At 41.8% G+C, this 22,582-nt stretch overlaps 1 protein-coding gene across 2 annotated transcripts in view; it reads left to right on the forward strand.

Annotated features, from left to right (window-relative positions):
• The window catches only part of TBX15 (T-box transcription factor 15), a 93,250-nt gene that overhangs the window by 53,910 nt on the left and 16,758 nt on the right, over positions 1–22,582 (forward strand). For both annotated transcript variants that reach the window (XM_070395733.1, XM_070395734.1), the window contains exons 3-6: positions 2,323–2,424; positions 4,240–4,411; positions 5,476–5,643; positions 13,736–13,800. In XM_070395733.1, coding sequence (XP_070251834.1) covers positions 2,323–2,424; positions 4,240–4,411; positions 5,476–5,643; positions 13,736–13,800 — 507 coding nt within the window. The remainder of the gene's footprint in view (positions 1–2,322; positions 2,425–4,239; positions 4,412–5,475; positions 5,644–13,735; positions 13,801–22,582) is intronic.

Consider the following 22,582-nt stretch of genomic DNA (forward strand, 5'->3'; position numbering starts at 1 on the left):
AAAAAGAAAAAGCAACTTTTGATACATTTTTAAGAAGAGAATTAAAATATAGTCATAGAGTTTTGAAGCAGAGGGTACTTCGGAGATGATCTAGTTCCTTTCATTTGTGTTATAAGGGATGGGGTTAAAGGACTTATCCAAAGGCACCCAGCTCATTCATTTTAGAACTTGGGTATAGGGAAGAGACAGGTAGCTTTTCTTTTCTAATTATATATATATATTCATATATATATTCATATATATTCTAATATATATACACACACATGTGTATATATAAACATATATATACATATATATATATATATACACACACACACACATATATATATATATTTCAGAGAGGGAGAGAGATAGATACATCAATGATGAGAGAGAATCATTGATTGGCTGCCTTCTGCAAGCCCCTTACTGGGGATCGAACCTGCAACCCAGGCATGTGCCCTTGACTGGAATTGAACCTAGGACCCTTCAGTCTGCAGGCAGATGCTCTATCCACGGAGCCAAACCAGAAAGGTAGCTTTTCTACTTTAGGTCATATAAAATGTTCCTGACAAAACAGTTAATTAGTTTAAAAACACCTAATCCCTTTTCTTAAAGTCACCAGAAAATAAATTAATCTTTTCCAATTTAACAAATCTCTATAGGTGGTTGAAAGGAACCACATTTTCTTATCACAGATTGCAAGTAAGAGGACTTCCTCTCTATCTCTGGCAAGATGCTCTCCAGCCACTTATATATACAGGACAATTCTAAGTCATTGTTATTAAGAAGGGAATTACTAATCTATATTTAAATCTATAACCAGGGTTCTCAAATTTTTGGAATTAGTGTGGAACAAGGTGCCTAACAAATGTTAGATTTAATCATTATGAGTAGCCCACCATCAAATTTCCTTAGTGCGCTATAATACTAAAACATAGGGCTTCCTAATTAAACTTGTGAGGGAAGAGGGAGAAAATCTAAATATAATAGAAACTTCTGAAAAATTATAAAGTGGAAAAGAAGAAACAGTTATATATATATTCTTTGAAAATACTTAAGAATTAGCCATCATCCCTGTTATAAGGACTATGGTCTCTCTTATGCTTTCCCCAAATATGATTATGATGTCACTGATCTCATACAGAGGACGTTTGCTTTTTGAGTTGCTTTTGTTGGAATGTGTGACTAGAAAGCCCCTCATATAAACAACCAGTGCACATTTGTAAGATGGCTGTCTGGGGCCAAAGTATGGTCTATGGCCGTGAAATGAAGCAAAGCCAATTAGGCTGTATGTGGATCAAACCTGTGACCTTGACCTCATTAGCACTGTGCTCTGCCCAGCTCGACTAAATGGCCCCAGATGGTTAAACTTAATGTAGCATTTTGTGTACAAGTACCCTACAGAACATTCAGGCAATCCAAATTTTTGAACTGAGCACTTTTTATGTCTGGCTCCTAAATGAATGACATACAAAAAGAGCTTGATGTTTTTCTTCTTTCTTATGGTTAAAGAAGAATGGTGAATTTTATTCTAGACTCCTTGAAACACAATACCTCTTTGGGTTGCTCCCTCTTCAATTATGAGAGTAGCTGTAAAGTGCCATATCCTGACCTCGCTTGCTTTGGCAAGTTTAACAAGCCATTGTGGTAGAAACAAGGTATTGCCCAGAGGCCACTAGAATTCATTTGGTATTTGCTCCCTATTCCACAGGGTCTTTCTCATGACACACATGTTGACAGCCTGAGAACTTGCAGAAATTTTTCTACATTTTACCCATTAAAAAAACACTTTGGTGGCCCTTTGTTTGGGAATGGTAGCACCTTCCTTCTTTTTTTTTCTTAAGACATTATTTTTAGAGTGGTCACTTTCAAATAGACTCAGCCAATCAGAAATATTTTATGATCAGCAACTAACAGCTGTGATAAGCTACTTGGAGAGTAAGATGATTATAAATTATTCAAGTATGGTAAGTACATGAGTATAAGTATATTCAAGAATGTTATAGCCTAATAAGAAATGTGCATGTGTGGATTCATACACATCATCCATCTATCTAATTACAATGATAAAGCAGGGCATTGTACGTGCCCTTTGTGTATATGAATCATCAAATAGGTCAATGTAAGTTAAGAAGAGGTGCTATTTCAGCAATATAAGTCCTCAGCATATTTTATAGTGATAATTCCCAAAGTGAAAAAAAATAAGCTAATTTTGAGAATTAGAGGACACTGAACTTTGGCGTGCTTAAAGTGCCTAATGAGAAGAGACTTTCTTAGCTTTTACTCCTGCTGCTTCTTCCCCTCTGATTGCTCGGCTTCCTACTTTATTCCCCTTCACAGGAGGATGTTTCCTGCCATGAGAGTGAAAATCACTGGTCTGGATCCACACCAGCAGTACTACATAGCAATGGACATTGTGCCTGTGGACAATAAAAGATACAGGTAATGAATGACTCTGAAATGTGGAATTGTGGGTATCACTAAAATTCCAGAACTATTCTTTAAACTCATTTGATGAAGCATTTTAACAGTGCACTGTATAATGCTCCGTACAGGGAATAAGGATGGAGAATATGCCAATGGCCTGTGGCAGAACACCAGGCGGGAAGGAGTCACTAGAGGCAGGAAATCAGAACTCAGTAATGGCTGGGTCTGGAATCCATCTCCACTGTATCTCTGGAGAGAGTGGGACTGCATATAGTCTGCCAGGGTAGCAAAAATCCAATCCAGTGAAATTAAGTCTAAAATTACTTCTGTTAACAAAGAAAGTAATTAACATATTGAATGATTTGGTTTATGAAATGCTGAGGTAAAATGACTGATTTTGAAGAAGGGAAAGAGAAGTGGACCTGTACAGTACATTCAGTCATATTTTTGATGGATCACCCTGTGGATGGTGGAGGAAAAGAATAGGAGAATTGGGTGAGACCTCAAGAAGAGCATCTAGTTAGGGAGAGTTTTAATTCATTAATATGGGTTGCGAGTTTACTAAATATTTTTCCTTCAAAGTCATGAAAAGCCAACATAGTCTCCATGTCTCTTGGATTGCTCACATGGAGTTCTTGTCTGAAATAAGTTGGGGCTTAACTGATCTCTTGAGATCTCAATCCAACCAGTGAATCATGGCAGATTTTTGAAATGCCTGAGAACTTGGCCCTAAATCCATGAATTTGGAAGAGAGAGAGAGATGAGTGGTGAAGACCAGGACTAGTGTGGTGGGTCAGAGAGTTGGGCCAGAGAGAAGTGGTCTTGAATGCAGGACTTAAGAAGGGAGAGGCTTCTAATCTTTTTAGAGGATCTTGGGAGTTGAGATTTGGATTGAGTGCCTCTGTTTGCCAGGACCCAGGGCCCACAAGCTCCTTTACTAAGAAACAGGAAGTGTCAGATCCATGCAGAGCACTCTTCAGAACTACAGGGCAATTGGCAAAGTCTGGAAAACTGACCTCCTTTGCTACCCAACAGCATCTCATTTCCAGTGGCTTTGTGGGAAAATAATGTGGGAGATGATGATGTTCAAAATAGAGTTCATCAAAGAAAACACTGGGAAGACTTGGTGTTGTTTCTGGGGATGGTTGCACTAAGGCAGAGACCCTCCTGTGGCCTTAGTGCCAGAATGCCAGGCCACCTTGCTGCCATGTTCACTCACCTGTAGCAGGTTCTAGGCCTGGGAACAACCCTGCCCATGATGCCTTTAATTTCCATTTCTTGCAACCCTGGTGTGTTCCTCTCACAAACCCATTTTCCGAGAAATGCCTCAAAATCAAGATCCCTGGCAAGGAAATGGTTAACAAGTGAGCTGCTTGGAGGGTCTCTGCACATGGCTGTGTTTTATAGGACGATATGGAAGATGTTTTTAATAAGGAACCAAATCCTGAACAAGTGGCCAACGGATTATATGGTTTGCATTTGGAAGGTGAAAGGTTGCAGTAAAATACCTTTTCCATAGCTAGGCACGTGGGTTAAGGATGCCTGTGTGCACACAGGGGTGCAAGGCAAGGAGAGGGAGAAGAAAGAAAAAGGACTGTGAGAATGTTTTTCTTGTGAGAGCTGCAGCTTTGATCATTAACCACAACACCTTTTTGCTCTCCCCCACCCCATCTCATTCTCCATTTCTCCTTATCTTTCCTTCTCTTTTTCTTTGTGTACTACTTCTCCATTCTTGTCATCTCTTTGCTCCTCTCTCCTGTCCTACTTGCTCTCTGGACCGCTATTCCCTCTTTGCACACATCTCTGAATTCTCCTCTCTCCCTCTCTCAGATACGTGTATCATAGCTCCAAGTGGATGGTGGCTGGCAACGCTGATTCCCCTGTGCCACCAAGAGTTTATATACACCCTGATTCTCTAGCTTCCGGAGACACTTGGATGAGACAGGTGGTCAGTTTTGACAAACTCAAGCTGACCAACAATGAACTGGATGATCAAGGACATGTGAGTCAAAGAATCCCATCTCCCTCTTCCTCCTCCCTGCTCTTCCCCTTTTTGCTTTAGAGCTGACTAGCCCCAGGCTTTTGCAAACAGGTAAAATAAGAATCTCCATGCCACTCAAAGTCATCTTAAGAAAATAAGCATAAAGTTTTTTTTTAATTCCTGTGACATTTCATTTATTACAAATCTAACATTTAGCAAACGTCTGCTATGCATCAGGTTGTGTTTATTAGACAGAAGTCTTGTGCTCCAGGTACTCACAGTCTAGTCAGGGGAGAATTCAGAGACAGAAATACAGGACAAATAAAAAAATGGTGAAAGAAATCACAACATTCAGTAGAACAATGCACAGGGAAACAACTGAAGTGACAGTTTTGGCTGATTGTCAAGAGAAGAATTTATAAGAGAAGAATAGGCCCTAAGGCTTTCCAGGTATAATTAGATCACCTGATGCTATCAATTTACCTTTTGCAGTAAAACATATACTGAATTTTCACTGAATGCCATGATCCATATTGGGTGCTATGGGAAGATTGAAGGAGCTAAAACCCTGGCTCCTACCTTGAAGGAAATGACAATTTTCTGAGGAAGGGATAATGTACTTACACTACTCACTCTCACGTGACATAAGAGAATGTCTATAAATTCAGTAACAAAGTGCAAATAATAGCTTGTAGAATGTAAAGACAGCGTGAGCCCATGTTGCAAATTTGAAGCAGGAGGGAACCACTGTTATGTGGCAGAGGTCTGGGACCTTTTAGTGGAGTGACGTCTTCTGGTACCAGAGCAGTCACTCAGCATTTACCCAGTTAAAGCAAGCATCCACCGCCCATGATCGGGATATCTGCTATATGGTTCCATGTGATGCTTTCTAATCACTTAGTCCTGTCTGTGGTGGGCAAGTATACTGATTTCTGGTTTCTTGTACATCCCGCCCCCTGATTTCTGGTTTCCCACTCCCAATCTGTACTCTTTCTAAAATGCTTCTACTCTGTGATTTTATTTGCAGGAGAGCTTGAAAAGATGTAGAGTCAACCTTGGCTTAATGTTTCTCCTTCTCATTCCAGATCATTCTGCACTCCATGCACAAATACCAGCCTCGAGTTCATGTGATTCGCAAGGATTTCAGCAGTGACCTTTCACCCACAAAACCTGTTCCTGTTGGGGATGGAGTGAAAACGTTCAACTTTCCTGAGACTGTGTTCACCACGGTCACAGCCTATCAGAACCAGCAGGTAAGAGTTCCTAGCGGTATCTCCTTTTAAAAGAGCTTATTCAGGAGGCTTTGGTAAGAAAGGCTTTGTCCTTCCACATGGCACTGGGGAGCATGGAATGAGAGACAGCAGGCTTGCAGGGCACACAAGGCACTCATGATGACAAGGCAGGAATGCCTAGGAGCAGCTGGCATGGTCTTGATTTAGATCAGAGACCAAATCTTTGCCCAGGAGGAGCAAACCTAAGTCATCTTCATGTCTCTTTGTACGTGTACCCATGTTCATAATCTCTACCACATCCTGGCAAGTGTTTCTCATTTGCAAGTTCTGAGGTTTGATCCATTCCTTCCCTCTTATCTGCACTTTTCCATGTATCCCAGAACCTGGCTACATTATAGTCAACAGTCATCTAAAATTCCATTTAAGATTCATGGCTTCACTTACACTTTCAGATGAAATTTACCTGTGATCACCAGCTACACCCTAAGATCTGTATGTTTTAATGTCAGTAATATGTCCATTCATTCCATACATATTTAGTGGACACTGATGAATGAACTCATTAAGATCAGTTCTGGAGACCAGGAGGGTCACTATCATAGCTCAGGCTGAACTTAGAAAGCCACAGATCACTGTGACAATGAAAGGAAACTGAACACGGGTACCTGAAATCCCTTTCTCTTCCTCAAACTTCTCTCATAGGCATTGTCCTGTGTCTGAGTACATTCTCACTGTATAAATATTTTGTCTATATCTGGACTGGGGTAGGGGCTGTGGTGGTTTGGTAGGGGTGGGAAACCATAATTAAGATAATGAGATTTGACAGCAGACATATCTGGTTTGATTTATGACTTTTCTATTGATGAACTGTATGACCTTGAACACCTTTCTGACCCCCTTTGAACCTGTTTCCTGGTCTGAAGATGTTCAACCTTCACAGAGCTACAAGGACTAGATGAGGTAACATGTCTAAAGTCACTGACACAAATCTGGCATCCAATTAATGGCAGTAAGACATTGCTAAATGACTGGGTCCATAGACATGAAGGAACGTGGGAAGTAGAGGTCATTTTAAAAGAATAAATTGCTCAGCCCCGACCAGTGTGGCTCAGTAGTTTGGAGCATCATCTCATGCACTGAAAGATAGCAGCTCAGTTCCTGGTCAAGGCACATGCCCAGATTTCAGGCTCGATGTCTAGTCAGGGCGTGTTTTGGAGGCAACCGATCAGTGCGCTCGCGCGCGCGCTCTCTCTCTCTCTCTCCCTCCTCCCCACACCCTTCCTCTCTCTCTATAATCAATAAAAAACATATTCTCGAATGAGAATTAAAAAAAAAGAATTGCTCATTAAGGAGAAAGGGGATTGTTGGGAATTGGAAGAGCTGCGTTGGCTCTTCAAGATATTGTAATCAATAGGTAACTACTTTGATCTCTCTGTTCTCGTGTCATGTTGGTGAATTCATGATGTGCTGACATTCAAAATAGATGAGTCATACTCAATTCTGCCTATTTTGAAGTCAAGATAACAGCTTTTGCCTGTTTAACAAGCCTCCAGTCCCTGGATAAATCAACAAGCACGATTGTTTAACATTCCCTTTGGCTGCATAGATATGATTTAATATAATGCAGTGACTTACAATAAAGCAAACTAACCTCAGCTCTTTCCCCCAGGAATCTTGAGGTTTGCATCCTGTAAGAGAGCTGTGAGCGAACAATAATTTTCAGACTTGTCTCGAAGATGCTGGGCAGCATAAACGGTTCTCTTTTGTGAGCTATATGCATCTATTACTGTGTTTTTATTGCCCTCAACCTTCCAGAATGAGAACAATTAATATTTTATGGCCAAACTCCTTATATTTTTTTAAAGAGAATGGTTAGGAAGCCTATCAGAGTGAAGAGGAAAAAAATGAGTGGTAGGTTTATTGTTCTCAGGAGCTTGTTTGCAGTAACACAATGAAGAAAGTAGGAGAGCAGAATTGAAATGAAATGTTACCCAGTTTCCTAAAGAAGGTGTCTTGTCCACAGAAAACAATGGGCTAGACATTTGGAGACCTGGGCTTTAGTCCTAAATTTCCCACTAGTTACCTGTGTCACTGGGCTCTGTGTCTTTCTGGGCTTCAATTTCTTCTTCAACAAAATGAGCAGTTGGCTTATGCTTTCTAAGGTTTCTGTTAGCTCTGAATTTATAATTTCTCCCTCCTTTCCCCCTACATGTTTTTTTTTAAATGAAGGGTTGGGAGCAATTTATCGTTATCAAACAGAGGCAATAGACATGTGATTTTCAACTATTAAAAATTATGAATGTTCACGTTTGTAAACTTGTTTAAACCCCCACAATATTTTAGACCAGTGTAGTTTTAGCAAGTCCATCCTTGAGAGGTGGGAACATGGTGTTTTGTTGTTGGTAAACAAAACACTGTAACCTATACTATTCATTTGTGTCTCCTCCCATCCTCTCCATTGTTAACAATGCTTTCTATTGACTTCCATCTTGTCACCAAGGCTGGACACCTGACTCTCCCACCTCCAATCTACCATTAAACTCGGATGCTTCTACTGATGCAGTATTTTCTTCTTTCTAATCTCATTGCTTCTGCCTTTGTTCTGGACCTGCCCCTTTTCTCCCAACCTTGGGGTGTTGTGATAGCACCCGGCAGAGTCACCTGGACTGCAAGCTCAATGTCTCATTGCCGGATGGATCTTCCAAAAGCACAGCTCTCACTGCATCATTTCTGTGTCAGAAATTGTCAATGACTCCTCAGTGCCTTGGGAGCAAAGTCCAGGATCCCAAGTCTTTCAATTAAGGTCCTCTGTGCCAATTACCAACTACTTTTCTAAGCTTATTTTTAATTAATCCTCATTAAGCATCCACAAGAGTTCAGCAATCTAGTTAGAATTGTACTATTTGTACTTTGCAGCTAGCTGCCTTACTTTTGCCTATGTTCTTGTCTTTGCAGAAATGCATGCCCCCCTTCATCTTTATCTGTCTAGCATTCTTCTATTCTTCAAGTTTGGTGCAAATACTATCCCCCACCACCTTCCTTACTTTTTCAGGTGTAAATGAGCTTTCCCTCATGAAAGTGTTAGTGAGTGTACCTCTCTCATGACCCTATCACTTGCTGACCTGTGTATGTTTGTTCAGTCTTCCTCTCAATATTTTAAGCATTTTAAAAACAAAGGTTGAATGTTCTACAAAAAACAGTGAGACATGGTAGAAAACACCAGGTTGGTAGTTGAGACTTGAGTAGTGGACCCAGCTCTGCAGCGGATGAATTGCACTGCCTTTGACGAATCCCTCCACCTCAGTATTCTCATTTGTAAATCGGTGGTTTGGTCTGAATCAGTGTTTCTATGTCCTCAAGCCAATGGAGAAGGTTTTTATGGTCCATTGAAAGGTGAGAAAAATAGAGACAGTGTACAGACTTTTCATACATGTAAACATTCATTTTAATAGACTGTACAATTTTTATTTTTGTCCTTTCAACTCTTTTGATGCTAGAGTGTCAAATAATGATGGCAAGAGATAGTGGACGTTAACTCCCTTCACTTGGTAGAATAAAAAATTGGAATATCAATGTTGATCTCTCAAATATTGGAAGGGGGAATTAGAATTGTGAAGCCCAGAAACCACTAATTTAAGATGAAGGACTATTCCATCTCCATAATTCTAAGACATTTGTGTCTGTCCCATAGTGCAGAGCTCTGAATATTTCCTTGGAAAATGGCTGAATGAATGATTAGTCAACACCATTCTACTACCACTGTCTTTATATATCTGTGGTTCTGCTTTTTTGGATATAAATAGTAGTGAAGTGTGAAGAAAGAGTTTCTATTTCATGAAATATCTTATGCTTTTCTTTCCCCTATTCCCATTTCTTCCTTCCCCCCTCTCGGACTGACCCATAGACTCCCGGGGCTGCTAGCATACTGAAGTTATTATTACTGCTATTTGCTCACAGTGTGCCAACTTGGCCAGCCTGTGGCAGAGGGGAAGGTACCCCATGCCCAGAATCTCATCGTGGAGAATAAGGTGGTAGAGGTTGGAATAAAAGTGACTCCACACTTTATGTGTTTTCTTGGAAGAGGCTGATGCCAACATGTTCTCATGGAATTAGCAGGAAATTTCCATTACAGAATCTGTCTTCTCTAGGAGAAAAAGCCTGCTGAACCTTGAGGGTTTTTTATTTTTCCCAAACAGGAAACTAGACTTCCAAAAAGATATAGCCCCATTCTCCTCAGGTAACACAGTCTTATTTCTTGATGAGAATTGGCTATAGGAACCAGCTAGGAAGTCTGCAACCACAGCCAGGTTTGTGTAAGCAAATCCAATAGGATTTCTGAGTCACTCATTATATATTAAACTAGTGAGCCAGTTTTACCGTAACTTTCCAATCAAATCAGTGTGGAATTTTCTTTTTCATACAGGCTAAGGTTAAAAAAAAAATCCCAGTGGAATACCCTTCAAGCAGGATGATAAAAAATAAGCATAACTAAGAGAGTGTTAATAAGGGCAGGCCCTGTCCTGTAAAAACCATACTAAAGATTTAACTTTCTTTGTAGGTTGTGTTATTTATGTCTGCACTCTGCGTTGTGAGGTATATCTCATTTATTAACTGCCTCTATGTTACTAGGCAAAAAAAGTCAGTGAAAATGATTAAAATGAATGGTGGCAGGCCAGCAGCCACTCCCTTATGTGCCACAGCCTCCAATAACTCAGACTGCACCAATCAGTGTAAGGTTATGGAAATAAAATCAGTGAACAAAAATTCTTCCATAACCTCTGTATTTTCCATGTCTCCTCATTATCACTGGACCGAGTTTGCATATAACTCCTGTAGAGTAGCTTTGGCTGCACGGGAAGCTACTAATGGATCTTGTTCTCACTGGAAGAACATTTAAGACTTTTGTCTGTAATGCCTGCAGTGAAAGCAAATAGGATTGAGGGAATTGTTTCGTCTGTAGTTTTTAAGGCTTGTTATGGTGTTGGGACTGGTGATCTCCCTCCCTCCCCTCCCTTCCCTTCCCGTCCTTCCTTCCCTCCCTTCCTCCCTCCTTCCCTCCCATATTTACTCATTGAACAAATATTTTACTGAGCATGAATAGCATGTCATATTAGATCCTGCTTAATAAAATGTATATAAAATAGATAGGGTTCCTACCTGTAGAGCAGGGGGAGAGATAAATAGTAAATATGTGAACAAAAAAAAATAAATGTACAATTGCCAACTAGGTTAAGAGTAAAGTCTGAATTAAAGAGGGTGCCGTTAAAGAGAGTAGCAGGCCCTAGCCAGTTTGGCTCAGTGGATAGAGCATCTGCCTGTGGACCCCCAGGTTTGATTCTGGTCAAGGGTACACGCCCAGGTTGTGGGCTTAATCCCCAGTGGGGGGCATGCAGAAGGTAGCCAATCAATTATTCTCTCTCATCACTGATGTTTCTCTCTCTCTCCCCCTTTCCCTTCCTCTCTGAAATCAACAAAAATATATTTTAAAAAAGGAGTAGTAGAAGCATGCTATTTTGGAGGAGTGATCAAGGAAGACCTCTCTCATGAAATGACATTAAGAGTGAGACTTAGGAGGAGGAGTTAGCTATGTGAAGAAAACAGAAAGGAGCATTTTTGTCTGGAGATAGAGTGAGTGTGAGGGGCTTGGGCAGGAAAAGTTTGGCACATTCCAACACTGAGAGTAACTCAGTGGGCTTGAGCCCGTGAACCACGGGTAGCAGAGCGTGGGTGGGGCCAGGCATGGAGTACAGTGGGAGTCACTGAAGAGAATGACATGATCCAGTTACATGCTAACAAAGATCACTTCGTTTGCTGTGTAAACAAGAGATTGGTCAGGGAAGAAGGAAGATCAATCTGAAGGTTAGAGTAGTTTAGTCAATAGATGATGGTGACCTGGTCTAAGGTGGGGTGATACAGACAGACAACCATATTAGGGTCTAATTGATAAATCTAATGATGGAGTAGGGTTGAAACTGAACCACTCAAATGCATCTCACATGTTATCTCCTAAGACCTCAGAGCACTTCAAGTTGGAATAATCCCTACATTCTCTAAGCACTCACAGCACTCTAGCTTTATGGCAAACCCAATCACTTTCTGTTTTACATTATAATTATTAGTGCACGTCTGCTTTCCTAGGTTATAAGCTCCTTGGGTTGGAAGGAAAGACAGTAACAGCCATGTACTGACCACCATTCTGCTACCTGCACTACCTGTCACAGTGCTTTGCACACAAAAGGCACTTGATAATAAATCAGTAATGAGTAGCACAACCACACTCTTCATGAAGTTCTCTGAATCTCACATTAAAAACTTTGAAACAAGTATAGAGATGTTGTTTTCCCTAACATTTGGTGGCATTTGTCTATTAAACTTCTGTACAGGCCCCTTGGCCTGAGATCCAGTGAATTGTGTGAAACAGGTTTTCAACCATTTCTACCAGGCCCATGAAATAGAATGTCGTTATATTTACAAAGGTCTGTGGAGGTCCCTGAAACACAGCAGCACAATCATATATCATAAACCCCTATCATAAATGGGTCAGACAGGATAAGCCAACTTGAAAGAGAAAATAAAATATTATAACCCTGACTTGAAAAGAAAATATGGTGTGTGGTTTATTGCTGTGGATTATGGAGGAAGAAAGAACTGATTTTTAAGTCAAGAACAGAATGCAGTGACAGTCTTTAAACTCAATTCAGTATTTAGAGGGCAGACAGTAGACGCTGGAAAGCCGAAGCTTCAGGCTCCTGCTCTGGTCTATAAAATACATGTAAAATTGTTTTTGCTGCATTTTTAGTGCTACATTATTAGCATGTCATTCTAGAGGCAAGGAATGTTGAGGAGGGGGAAAATAACAGGTACTTTCAAGTTTTTTTCCATCAGAATCTCACATTGCATTTTAAAGTCCTTTTTTAAAGACTGTGGCTTTGGGAAATTCTGCTCTTATGGAAGAGGGTCTTGAGTAGATTTGCAACACTGGAAAGAACTGGAACTATCCCAGCAATAAGTTCTGCAATTATCAGAAAAAGATGATATCAAATAATGAGATTCTCTTATTTCTAGAATGACTTTCCATTGAGCATGCCTTCCCTCCTTTCCTGAGCTCCCCAGCCTCCACCCCTAAGTCTCTATTGCTTCAATATAGAGAATCATTCACATCTGGTTCAGACATGAAGGTATCGAAATGCATCCCATGACCAAGGCTGAAAGCAGAAACATTAGAGCACATATGGAATTTGTTGGTCAGGCTTGTTCTAATCTAGAGGCACAAGGACAATGCATACAACCACTGCGGAGACTGACAGAACTAGGATAGGATATGATAGAGAGGAGCTTATGCACTAAGTGGAGGTTGACCAGATAGCTTCTAAGGACTTGTTTAAGCTGGGTCACATTGTTGTTTTGCTGCGTGTGCTCAGCCTTATGAAACTGCCTCTCTATTTCTTCTGATTCTCTTGTAAGCCTTGGAGATTGAATGAGATATGTTGATTTTGCCCCCTTCAAGTCATACATTTTTAGCTTTTCCTTTGGGTGCAGCCTTGACAAAAGAATAGCTACTTCTTGTGTCTTTTATGAGACCATTTCAGGTCATCAAAGAAACAATCCCTAGTGGCTCGAAGACACAACTTAAGTAAAATGGGTAATGCAGCCAATTATTTGGATCCTTCAGATGAGGCAGGTTGTCTTGGTGATTCCTCCTGATTGGCTTGGCTGAATGCATTCATTCATTATTCATTCACTTACTCACTTATTCATTTACTCACTCATTCAATAACCACTTTTTACGGGCCTCCTGTGTATCATGTACCATGGACCCAGTTTTCCATTTCAATACCCTTATCACCATTTTGGGGCAACAAAAGTGAATGAAAAAGAGTTTATGGACTCATACTGGGAAAAACCTTGTTTTTAGGGAGAAGAGGGTCAGGTGGGTCGGACATCTGTGTGCCAGGCCTTAGTCCTATATCAACTTCATTTAAAGCTCAAACTAAAAGGAAATGAAATAACACTAGCTGTTATTAACAGAGTGCCTTTTCTTATTTTTCTAGGAGCAACCAAAAAAGAAGTCCATGAATGAAAATATAATTCATGCTTCTTTGTTTGTTTCCAGATCACCAGATTAAAAATTGACCGAAACCCTTTTGCTAAAGGATTCAGAGATTCTGGAAGAAACAGGTAAGAACTGGGAAAGAGACTCACTGACACTTCTTTTATATGGGATGTTATTCCAACCACACCCCATTGGCTCCTGCTTTTTGGAAAACAATTGTATGTCACTGTGCAAAGACAAATATATAGCTGATCCAAGAATGAAAAAGCTGCCCTCTAAAGGCTGAATTATCCAGATTGGTTGGTAAAACACTCTAAAATACCAGATCAAGTCCTTCCTCCTCTACATCATACTTGGTAATTCAGGCACTTAAAGCAAAACAAATTTTATGGTGATTTATTATCATCAAAAGATTACTTTTTCTGTTACACATTTATATGTGGCTAGAGAACCTACAGTGATAGCTCATCTATTTTTCATTATCAGGAAATAGGCAATTGTGGACAAATAAAATTTTTCACACAGTTATTACTTTTAAGAGGTAAAACGGTGTTAAAAAATTAACCATTTTTCTGAAATGATTAATATGAAAACATATGAGATGTTTCTGCTTTAATAAATAGAGTTTATAGAGCAGCACCTCTCTGGGTGCCCTAACATCACCATTGATCAGGTTGTTATATAGTGAAACTCTTAGGAATTATTGACGTTTATAGAACTATTTGCTCCTGTTGTCAATGGCCTTGGAGACTCTGGTGTTTTTCTAGTTAATTCTTTCTTCTCTCTAAATACCTCCTTTCTAAAATGAAAACCTGTTATCCACAGAGTTAAGAGAGAACTGAAATTGCCAGGGAAACCAGATTGATCTAAGGTTATTCTATCAGAAAATGTCACTTTACACAAACCACACTGAAATAGCAAATGTGACATTCATGTCTCATAAAGTGTGTAGGCTTTGCGATCACTATTTACTTTAGTGTTAAGACATTTTCCAAATTGGGGGCATTTCTTTACATCGGAATGATATAAATTGTCAGGAGTTATCTTTGCTATTTTCTATGCAAGAGTTGTCAGATGAACTAGTTTTATATTTAATCACTCCATGAACTACATAGCTAGCACATATTAGAATCCAGATTTATGCTAAAAATCAGTGATTATTTCCTTTACAAAATGATTTATGAAAGTTTTTATGAGATCCTTATCATATATGTAAAAACATTTAGATTTCTATATAATCTTATTTACCTCAGAATTTCTTAAGGTCCCATCTATTGAATAAAGTAAAAGCCCTCTTAAACTTCCAGTTTGCAGATGACAAAATTGAGTAATATGTTTTGGGTCAGGCAACTAGTTAGTGATACAGCTACGCGAGAACTCAGGCATATGGACTCCAGGCCAGATGCCTTCCTGCTCAACGGCTCTTTGTTTAAAATAAGACAAAAGCCTTTGTTTTCAAAACATAGCCAATGAAGAACGAATCCCTATTCATTTCAGTTCAGCGGGATGGTCCTCTTCCTCACAATGAGTTTCTAGTCCCTGTTCAGATCACAGAAGATGCGTGGGAGCTATTTCCTGTTGCCTCCCTTCCTGGGCTGGCTCTTTGGGCATATTGAGGACCTTGTTAGTGATTGGAGCTCAAAATAGAAGCTGGCCCTTCAGAAAGAAGCCTTGGGTATTGGAGATGTTTAACTTAGAGCCCAGGGATGGACATCATGGGTTCTGTGTGTTTCCAAATATTGTAAATAATATCGTGTGCAGATGAGCAGGTGTGCGTTTTTCCAGGGAGAGGTCTACGGCTTTCTTCAGATTCTCGAAAAGGTCTGTGAACAGCAGTTAAGAATTTCTGCTCTAGACACAACTGTATTTGCCCAGGGCCCAACCAGCCCTACCGTCTTTAGTTATTCAAGTACTTTCCTTTTTTTTGCCTCACCAGTGGCATTTATTGTGTGTATTTTCTTCTTGGAGATCCAGAGCTTTTCTTTTTCTTTCGTTGCTTTACTTTCCTAGTGGAATCCTTGTTTGTCAGAGACGTGACCTGAACGGAGAATCTGAATAGATAGGCTGTACTGACCAGAGCTAGAGCTGGGCTGTGGGGTTGGAGCCACATTTTAATGGACTTAAGAATAAGGCCATGCACCTTGAAGCATTTGCCTCTGGTTATGAAGTTGTGATGACATCTCAGTTCAAGTCCTGAGGTCCCCTTGCCTCCTCAGTGGGCTGGAAGGGACCTTGTCTCATCATGGGACCCTGGCCTGTGTCTGCTCTTATGGCTGGTAAATGTCTACTGTTCAGTAACTGCCTGTCCTGCCTGGGGAACTGCTCTTCGTTGTAAGGACTCCAGGAAAGCAGAACTACAGTCTTCAATCGCCCGTTTCAGTGCTTTATCTATTTATTAGAGGCCTGGTGCACGAAATTCGTGCACTCAGAGGGGGTCCCTCAGCCCGGATTGCCAGAGGATGCAGACCAGGCCAAGGGACCCCACCTGGGCATGATGGGGGCTGGGGAGGGACATGGGAGGTTGGCCACCTGGGAAGGGACCCTGGGAAGGCTCCAGGGCCCAATCTGCTGGACCGCAGCAACAAGCTAACCTACCGGTCAGAGAATCTGCCCTCTGGTGGTCAGTGCACGTCATAGCAAGCGGTTGAGTGGCCTTAGCATATCATTAGCATATTATGCTTTGATTGGTTGAATGGATGACTGGACACTTAGCATATTAGGCTTTTATTATATAGGATTTTTCTCATAGCCTGGAAATATCTCATTAAGTCCCATTAAAACCTGCACACCGTTTTAAGTAATATTAGTAATTATAGAAGTTATCTGTGATCGAACGCTTACTGTGCTCCAGACCTTTTACTTATGTTCCTTCTAATCTTCAAAGCAACCTGTATTTTACAAATAGGGAAACTGAAGCTCAGAGAGTTTAAGCAGCTTTCCTAATGTCACACAGTAGAGCTGGAGCAAGAACTAAAACCCAAGTCTCCCTGACTTCCAAACCTGTGCACTTTCTGCTCTATGAGGCCAACGATTGAAAATGGACTTATTTTATGTTCAACAGGTATGGAGAATAGAATTCTTTTTCCAAAAAAATCTTTACCTATTTAAAGAGAAAGAACCTCCTATTTTCTAAATAAAACCTGTATATACTCTACCCATCTTTGTCTATTCCCCCAGGACTTTGTCATCTGCTTTCTGCACCCCTGTAAACAAGGGGCTCCCTAATAGAGGCAGGAAGTCAGGCTGAACTTTGCTGGCAGGTGAAACTGCGATACAATGACACTAAAAACCTGTGTCATGATGGGGCAAGGATGCTCATTAAAGGTAGAAACCATTTTTGTCTCCCAGCGCTCTGGGAAGCTGAACTAAAATACACTTGTGGCCCTTATATTCTCTCTTTGAAAAGCTCCAAATTATCCGGTTATGACAATTTAATTATCACTAGCTGCCTGCAGGATCTGATGAGGGCGAGAATGATTAATGCCATTGTGCAGATGGGATGGATTGATGGGAGAGGATCTAGAGGATTATCTGCAAATCTTCTGGTGGTTTGTGCCAACATCAGAGCCCAGTTTGTCACCTTCCAACCGGTGCCTCATCTGTTGCCTTTCTCCTGCTAACAGAGTTCTTATGATCTGTGATCCTCCCCAGGCCTTTTAGACATTGAATGACTCATACAGACGAGCACGGTTTGACGAGTTGCATATAAATGTGCCCCAAACATACGGATTACATTTCCTTTCAAAACACATGGGCTTAAAAATTAGGGGGAAAAGCGCTCAGCCAATGTTTTTTGGTTTTGCAGAACACAAAACATTTGTGGAATACTTTGGAGTCCCAGAATTTGCCAAACCTCAAACCAAAACACGTTCAGGTTTGTTGATCTCAACCCATCCTAGCGCGACGCAGAGGCCCAGGAAGGGAGGAGTGTCAGAGGAAGGATGAGGAGGACACAGCCGCCTGATAGTCTCTTTAGATGCCTCGTGCCAGTCTCTGGGCCAGTAAGCCTCTCATTGCAGCACTTCGTCCTGTGGCTGGGCTGACAGCAGTGCCCGCTGAGGGTAGCCAGGATGAGGATACTTATTTCCCATTCTTCCTTTTTCAATGTAAAGAGATATCCATGGAGAAATACTTCTGGCTTCTCGCCCCATCGCTTCCTCCTTCCCCTCGATGGGAACCAAGGTAACTGATCTGATTGCTGAGTCTGGGAGAAGGAACCCTTCAGGACCTGCTTGCCTGCAGAGAGCTGGCCTTTTGGGCTCTTTCCATTGTATGTTAAACCCAGCAGAAGAGGCCCACAGTTTGGGGGAGTAGCTTATTTCAGTGAAGTTCTAGCCCACTCATTCAGCCTTCATGCCTATGCCATAGTCTCCAGACACCTTTGCCAACAGTCTAACTGGTATTTTGGTCTCCATTGCATCAGACTCGTAGGTCTTTCTTGGAAATTATTCTGAGTTCAAATAAGGATAAGAGGTGATATTCATGGGGTCTTCCAGAACCCCAAGGGGAGCCTCAGTGAGTCCACGGTGTCAGTCCTGTGGTGTCACCATCATTGGAGCCTGTCGTGGTTCTCCTGCTTCTTTAGGAATCGTCATTCACACTCTGGTGTGAGAAGGTCATCACCCTTCAAACTCTACTTACGAAGCTTCAACTTTTTTTCATTTGCATGTAACCAGGTCCCTGATGAGAAGTCTCCACCAGAAAGACACGTGTGTGTTTGTGTGGGTGCATGTATGTGAATGCATGTGTGTGTGTTTGTGTTGTGGGGAAGAGTAGTAGTCATCTGGGCCTTTCAAAGTGGAAAGCCTCACTGATTTTGCTTCCAGACGTGGTCTTTGCAATGGGTGGAAGATTTTATTTACTTCTATTGTTCCTCCTCCTAGATTTCTCAGAAATTATGTGGTCTAAATCTGGCTTTGGATGGGGAGTGGGTCAATACATGCTTACCTTTAATCAGATGTAGCCCCAGGACACAATTTCCAGTGTTACCTCTGGGAGGTAACTCCTCCTGGGAGGAGACAGTAACACCCTCCTGTTTGGGGGTGGGGGGCGGGAGGTAGATTCCTTTAGCTTGAGATGACTGTTGTCTTGTGTTCTGGGTTCTAGGACTCTGCCCCCTGCTGGAATGTAAGCTCCTTGTAATAAGACTACCTTTTTCAGCTTTCTATTTTTAGATTTTTTTTCCCTATAGTCATGTATACAGAGTAAAATAATACTTGTTTGTTTAGTACAAAACAGTAAACACAGCTAGGGAGTGGCAGAGAAATGAAAAACCAGGAACTCTGGAGCGAGAAAGCCTTACCCCAACCAAGGCCTATGGGGAGCTAGCTTTGGACCAAATAAGAAGGGAAGAGAGAATGAATTTATAAATAGGCTTATTTTGAAAGCCTAAAGGCAATTTTGGTTCCAATCTGAGATGGACCGCTGCTGTGAGACACTGATTTATCCTAATTATGGATTAGCCACCCCTCTCACTCCCTGCCCTTCAGGCCAGCTGAGCTGGCTCTGGATAGTGGGGGCGTGTCTGCACTGCCTGGCTCCCTGGAAAAGGAGGACACCCAGTAGGTTTCAGAGTCTGTGAGTCCCAGGGAGGCAGGGGTCCCAAGGGCTGAGCCCAAGCACAGTACGATTTGGTTGAGAAAGGTCAGTAGCAAACTGAGAGGTAAAATTACATCTTTGGGGGTTTGCCACCCCAGTGGGAAGCCTGTTCCAAAGAGAAGACAAAGGTCATGGAACTGCAGAGAAGAGGCTTCGCTCTGAGTGTCATGGCCCAGAAGCAGCTGTAGGAGGTGCGTCCGTCATGCCTGGACAGTCCACTATGCTCAGCTAGAGGGAGCATTGTAACCACAGACCTTGCGCTGGGAGGGGGCAGCTGGAGGAGCAGAAAAGAGAGGGCTCCTGGGGCTCTCGGCACACATCTGATGTGAGAGCCTCTTTGTTGTTAGGGTGGCTGCCAAGATTTTCCAGAAAGCCCAAGTCAGCTTGGGAAATTTCATATAATTCCCAGGGACTTCCTCCAAAGCAAACACATACATAAAAAAGGAGAGGATTGAAATTTTGATATGTCTGGGGACTGAGAGGTTCTATGAACTTGCTTTAAAAGTGCCATGAAGTCCACAACTCTGGGTCCTCCTCTGTCAACAGCCTCCATCCTGCCTTTGACCTTGTACTTTACCCTGACTTCTAGGCTCATTGTGTCTAAGACAACTGCAGAGGGGGGCTCTCTCGTGATGTGGTTTCCTCCACATGCTCCTAGCTGGCCTGGCGCTCCAGAAGCTGTGCTGTTGGTACCACGAGAGGTCCCAGGTGGAGTGGCCCTTCTGTAGTTCAGGGAATTGGAATACTTTAGGAGGGTATCTTTTTTTCTAAGGGGTCCACTTGTGGAGGCTTGAACCAGGACACTCAAGTTCCACATCAGAAAGGAGCTGGTGGCAGGCCCTGAATGATGGGGAGGTTGGTTTATATGGACAAATAGTTTTAATAGGTTGCCCCTCACTGAAAAGCGACAGGGTCTGCAGGATGAGGTCTAGGAAGCAATCTGAGTTTGAGCTAATTGTTGGCCAGCACCGTTGTTTGCTGGGAATGTGACTGGCTGGTGGCAGTCCGTCTGGGTGCCTAACGTCCCTTCACATATTGTTTCAGGGGATGGTGATCTAAAAATGGAGCCATTAAATGCCTTACAGGGGTGAATGTATTTGTTTGCTGGAAGAGGATGCATAACGAGGCTCATACTTAAGCCAAAGAAAGGAATCTCTACTGGTGGTGAGGAAATATTTGGGAGTAAAGAATTTTCCCGTGCCCCGCTCTTAAGCAGCTACTATCCTAAGGCCATGTTCACAGAGGGAGAATCCATCTCCCTGAGCATAGACAGGAACCCTTGTCAAGGTCTAGCCCCTCCTCATAACACCCACTCATGGTTGAGTGTGCAACTAGAAAGAGATCTGTGAGATGAGGAATTAGAGTGGCTGAAGTTCACAGACAGGAAAAGAAAAAGTCATCTAGAAATGAGCCCTGGGCCAGTTCATCTTTGCTTATATCCTGCAAGAAACAGCTTTTCTTTGGGAGTCGGGGGAAGAGGGGTGCAGGGCGAATCTCTGTTACAACTGGTTAGTAGAGTTCTCTATTATAATCAAGCATCTCAAATCTTGTCTACACTCTTAACTATTAAACTGAACATATAAAGTTACTATTGTAAAATATCAGCAATTTTATACAGTTCAACCTCATGCATTCATTTATAGTCATTCAAATTGTAAACATATAAATAATAGTAATAATCATTTCATGTAGTATCTGTGGTCCAAGTCATCCACTTTTATCTCTGAGTTGATCAGTACTGGTACAGTGTTACCCATTTTACTGATGGTAAAACTGAGTACAGTAAGATAATAGCTTTTAGAATTTGCAAATCGAGCAGGGACAGCATCCAGAGAATGATGTCACCCTCCTCGCTAGGCACTGCTTGCCAGTCAACAGACAACTTCGCCCTTGTCCACCTCCAGTCCCCTGTTGCTCCTGAAGTCTCACGTAGCCAGCATAGAGCCAATGAGCTAACCACTTGCCTACTTTCAAAAGCATGACTTTCCAAGTGTCTCACTTTCAATTTCTGTATTTTCATTTGTCCTCCCTAGAGTCATTGGCCGTATTTTTTTCCAGCCAATCTCCTCCTGCTCTTTCCTGGCAATCTTTCTAGCCTCCGTAGATTTTGCATACTCTTTTGTTATCCCTGGCATGGGTAACATTTAGCTGAGCTATGGGAGTAATCAGTACTGGACTCCCTCTCTGGCCAGCGTGGCTGCATCTACAGTTCAAGGTAGCTGGCCCAGCACTGGACTCTGGCAGTTGCCTCCTGCCAGACTCCTCCTAGTCACCCAGGCCAGAGCTGTTCATCATATCCCCTGGCTTACGGTATTTAACAATTTTCTCTGCCTTGTTATTTGTTCCCCCTCCTCCATCATGAACCTTTTCCACCATTGTCCTCTTGGCCATGTGGATTTGCCAAGGAAGGTTGGCAGCTGTTATTATCTATGGCTCTTGCCCAGCAATGGTGTCATCTAACAGAGTGACGTCTTTTTAATGGCTAACATATTGGAGTCTGAAATATCTGCAAGATAATGAGGCCTACAGAGGCTTGAGGGACACGTTTTTGGTTCTTGGAGGAGAGAATAAGAAATGGGATTAAGTAACACACAGATCCTTCCACATTCAGTCCAGAGCCAGAGGGCGGACACAGTTTTGAATTCCAGTGAAGTAAGAAGGTTTTCTCTTGTTTCAGGTTGTAACCTAAGCAGTTGGAGTGATTTCTTTTGCTTGAGTTAGACCAATGGTGCTCAAGCTTTCGTTGTTTTCTCTCCTTTTGATATATTTTGTCTCTAATCAATCTGCATTTATTAGGTAACAATTAGGAGAGAGTAGTATCATGACCTCCATTTTACAGATAGGAGACTTAGGCATGAAGAGGTTATGTAATGTGGCCAAGTTGGCATGAATAAGCAGCAGGGCTGCAATCCTAACCCAGGCAGTCTGGCTCCAGAGTGTGTGCTCTTAACCATGATGCTATCCTGCCCCTCATGTGATTTAGTATTACCAATTTTTTTTTTTTTACCAGTCATCTTTCATTAGGTGTTCATTACAATATGAAAGGATTCAGAGGTGCTGGGCAAAGGTCATGATCAGGAATGTGGACTCCACATTGGGCCCTCTTCAGTGGTACTTGCTTAGTGCTCATATTTGAGTTCCTTATAAGAACGGCAGTAGTTCAAAAACACATAAACTGCCAGTACCATAGAAAGCTCAGCAATGTTCCCTTTCTTCTTCTGGTAGTAACCTCTTTGAAACACTCCAGCAATGCCTTCAGGGGTGGAATCCCACATCAGTATCCAGCTTGGCAGTTCCTATATTTTGATA

The sequence above is a fragment of the Myotis yumanensis genome, unplaced genomic scaffold, assembly GCF_028538775.1.
Source record: "Myotis yumanensis isolate MYYU_CA2020_CCGP unplaced genomic scaffold, mMyoYum1.0.hap1 SCAF_17, whole genome shotgun sequence".
Classification (NCBI taxonomy): domain Eukaryota; kingdom Metazoa; phylum Chordata; class Mammalia; order Chiroptera; family Vespertilionidae; genus Myotis; species Myotis yumanensis.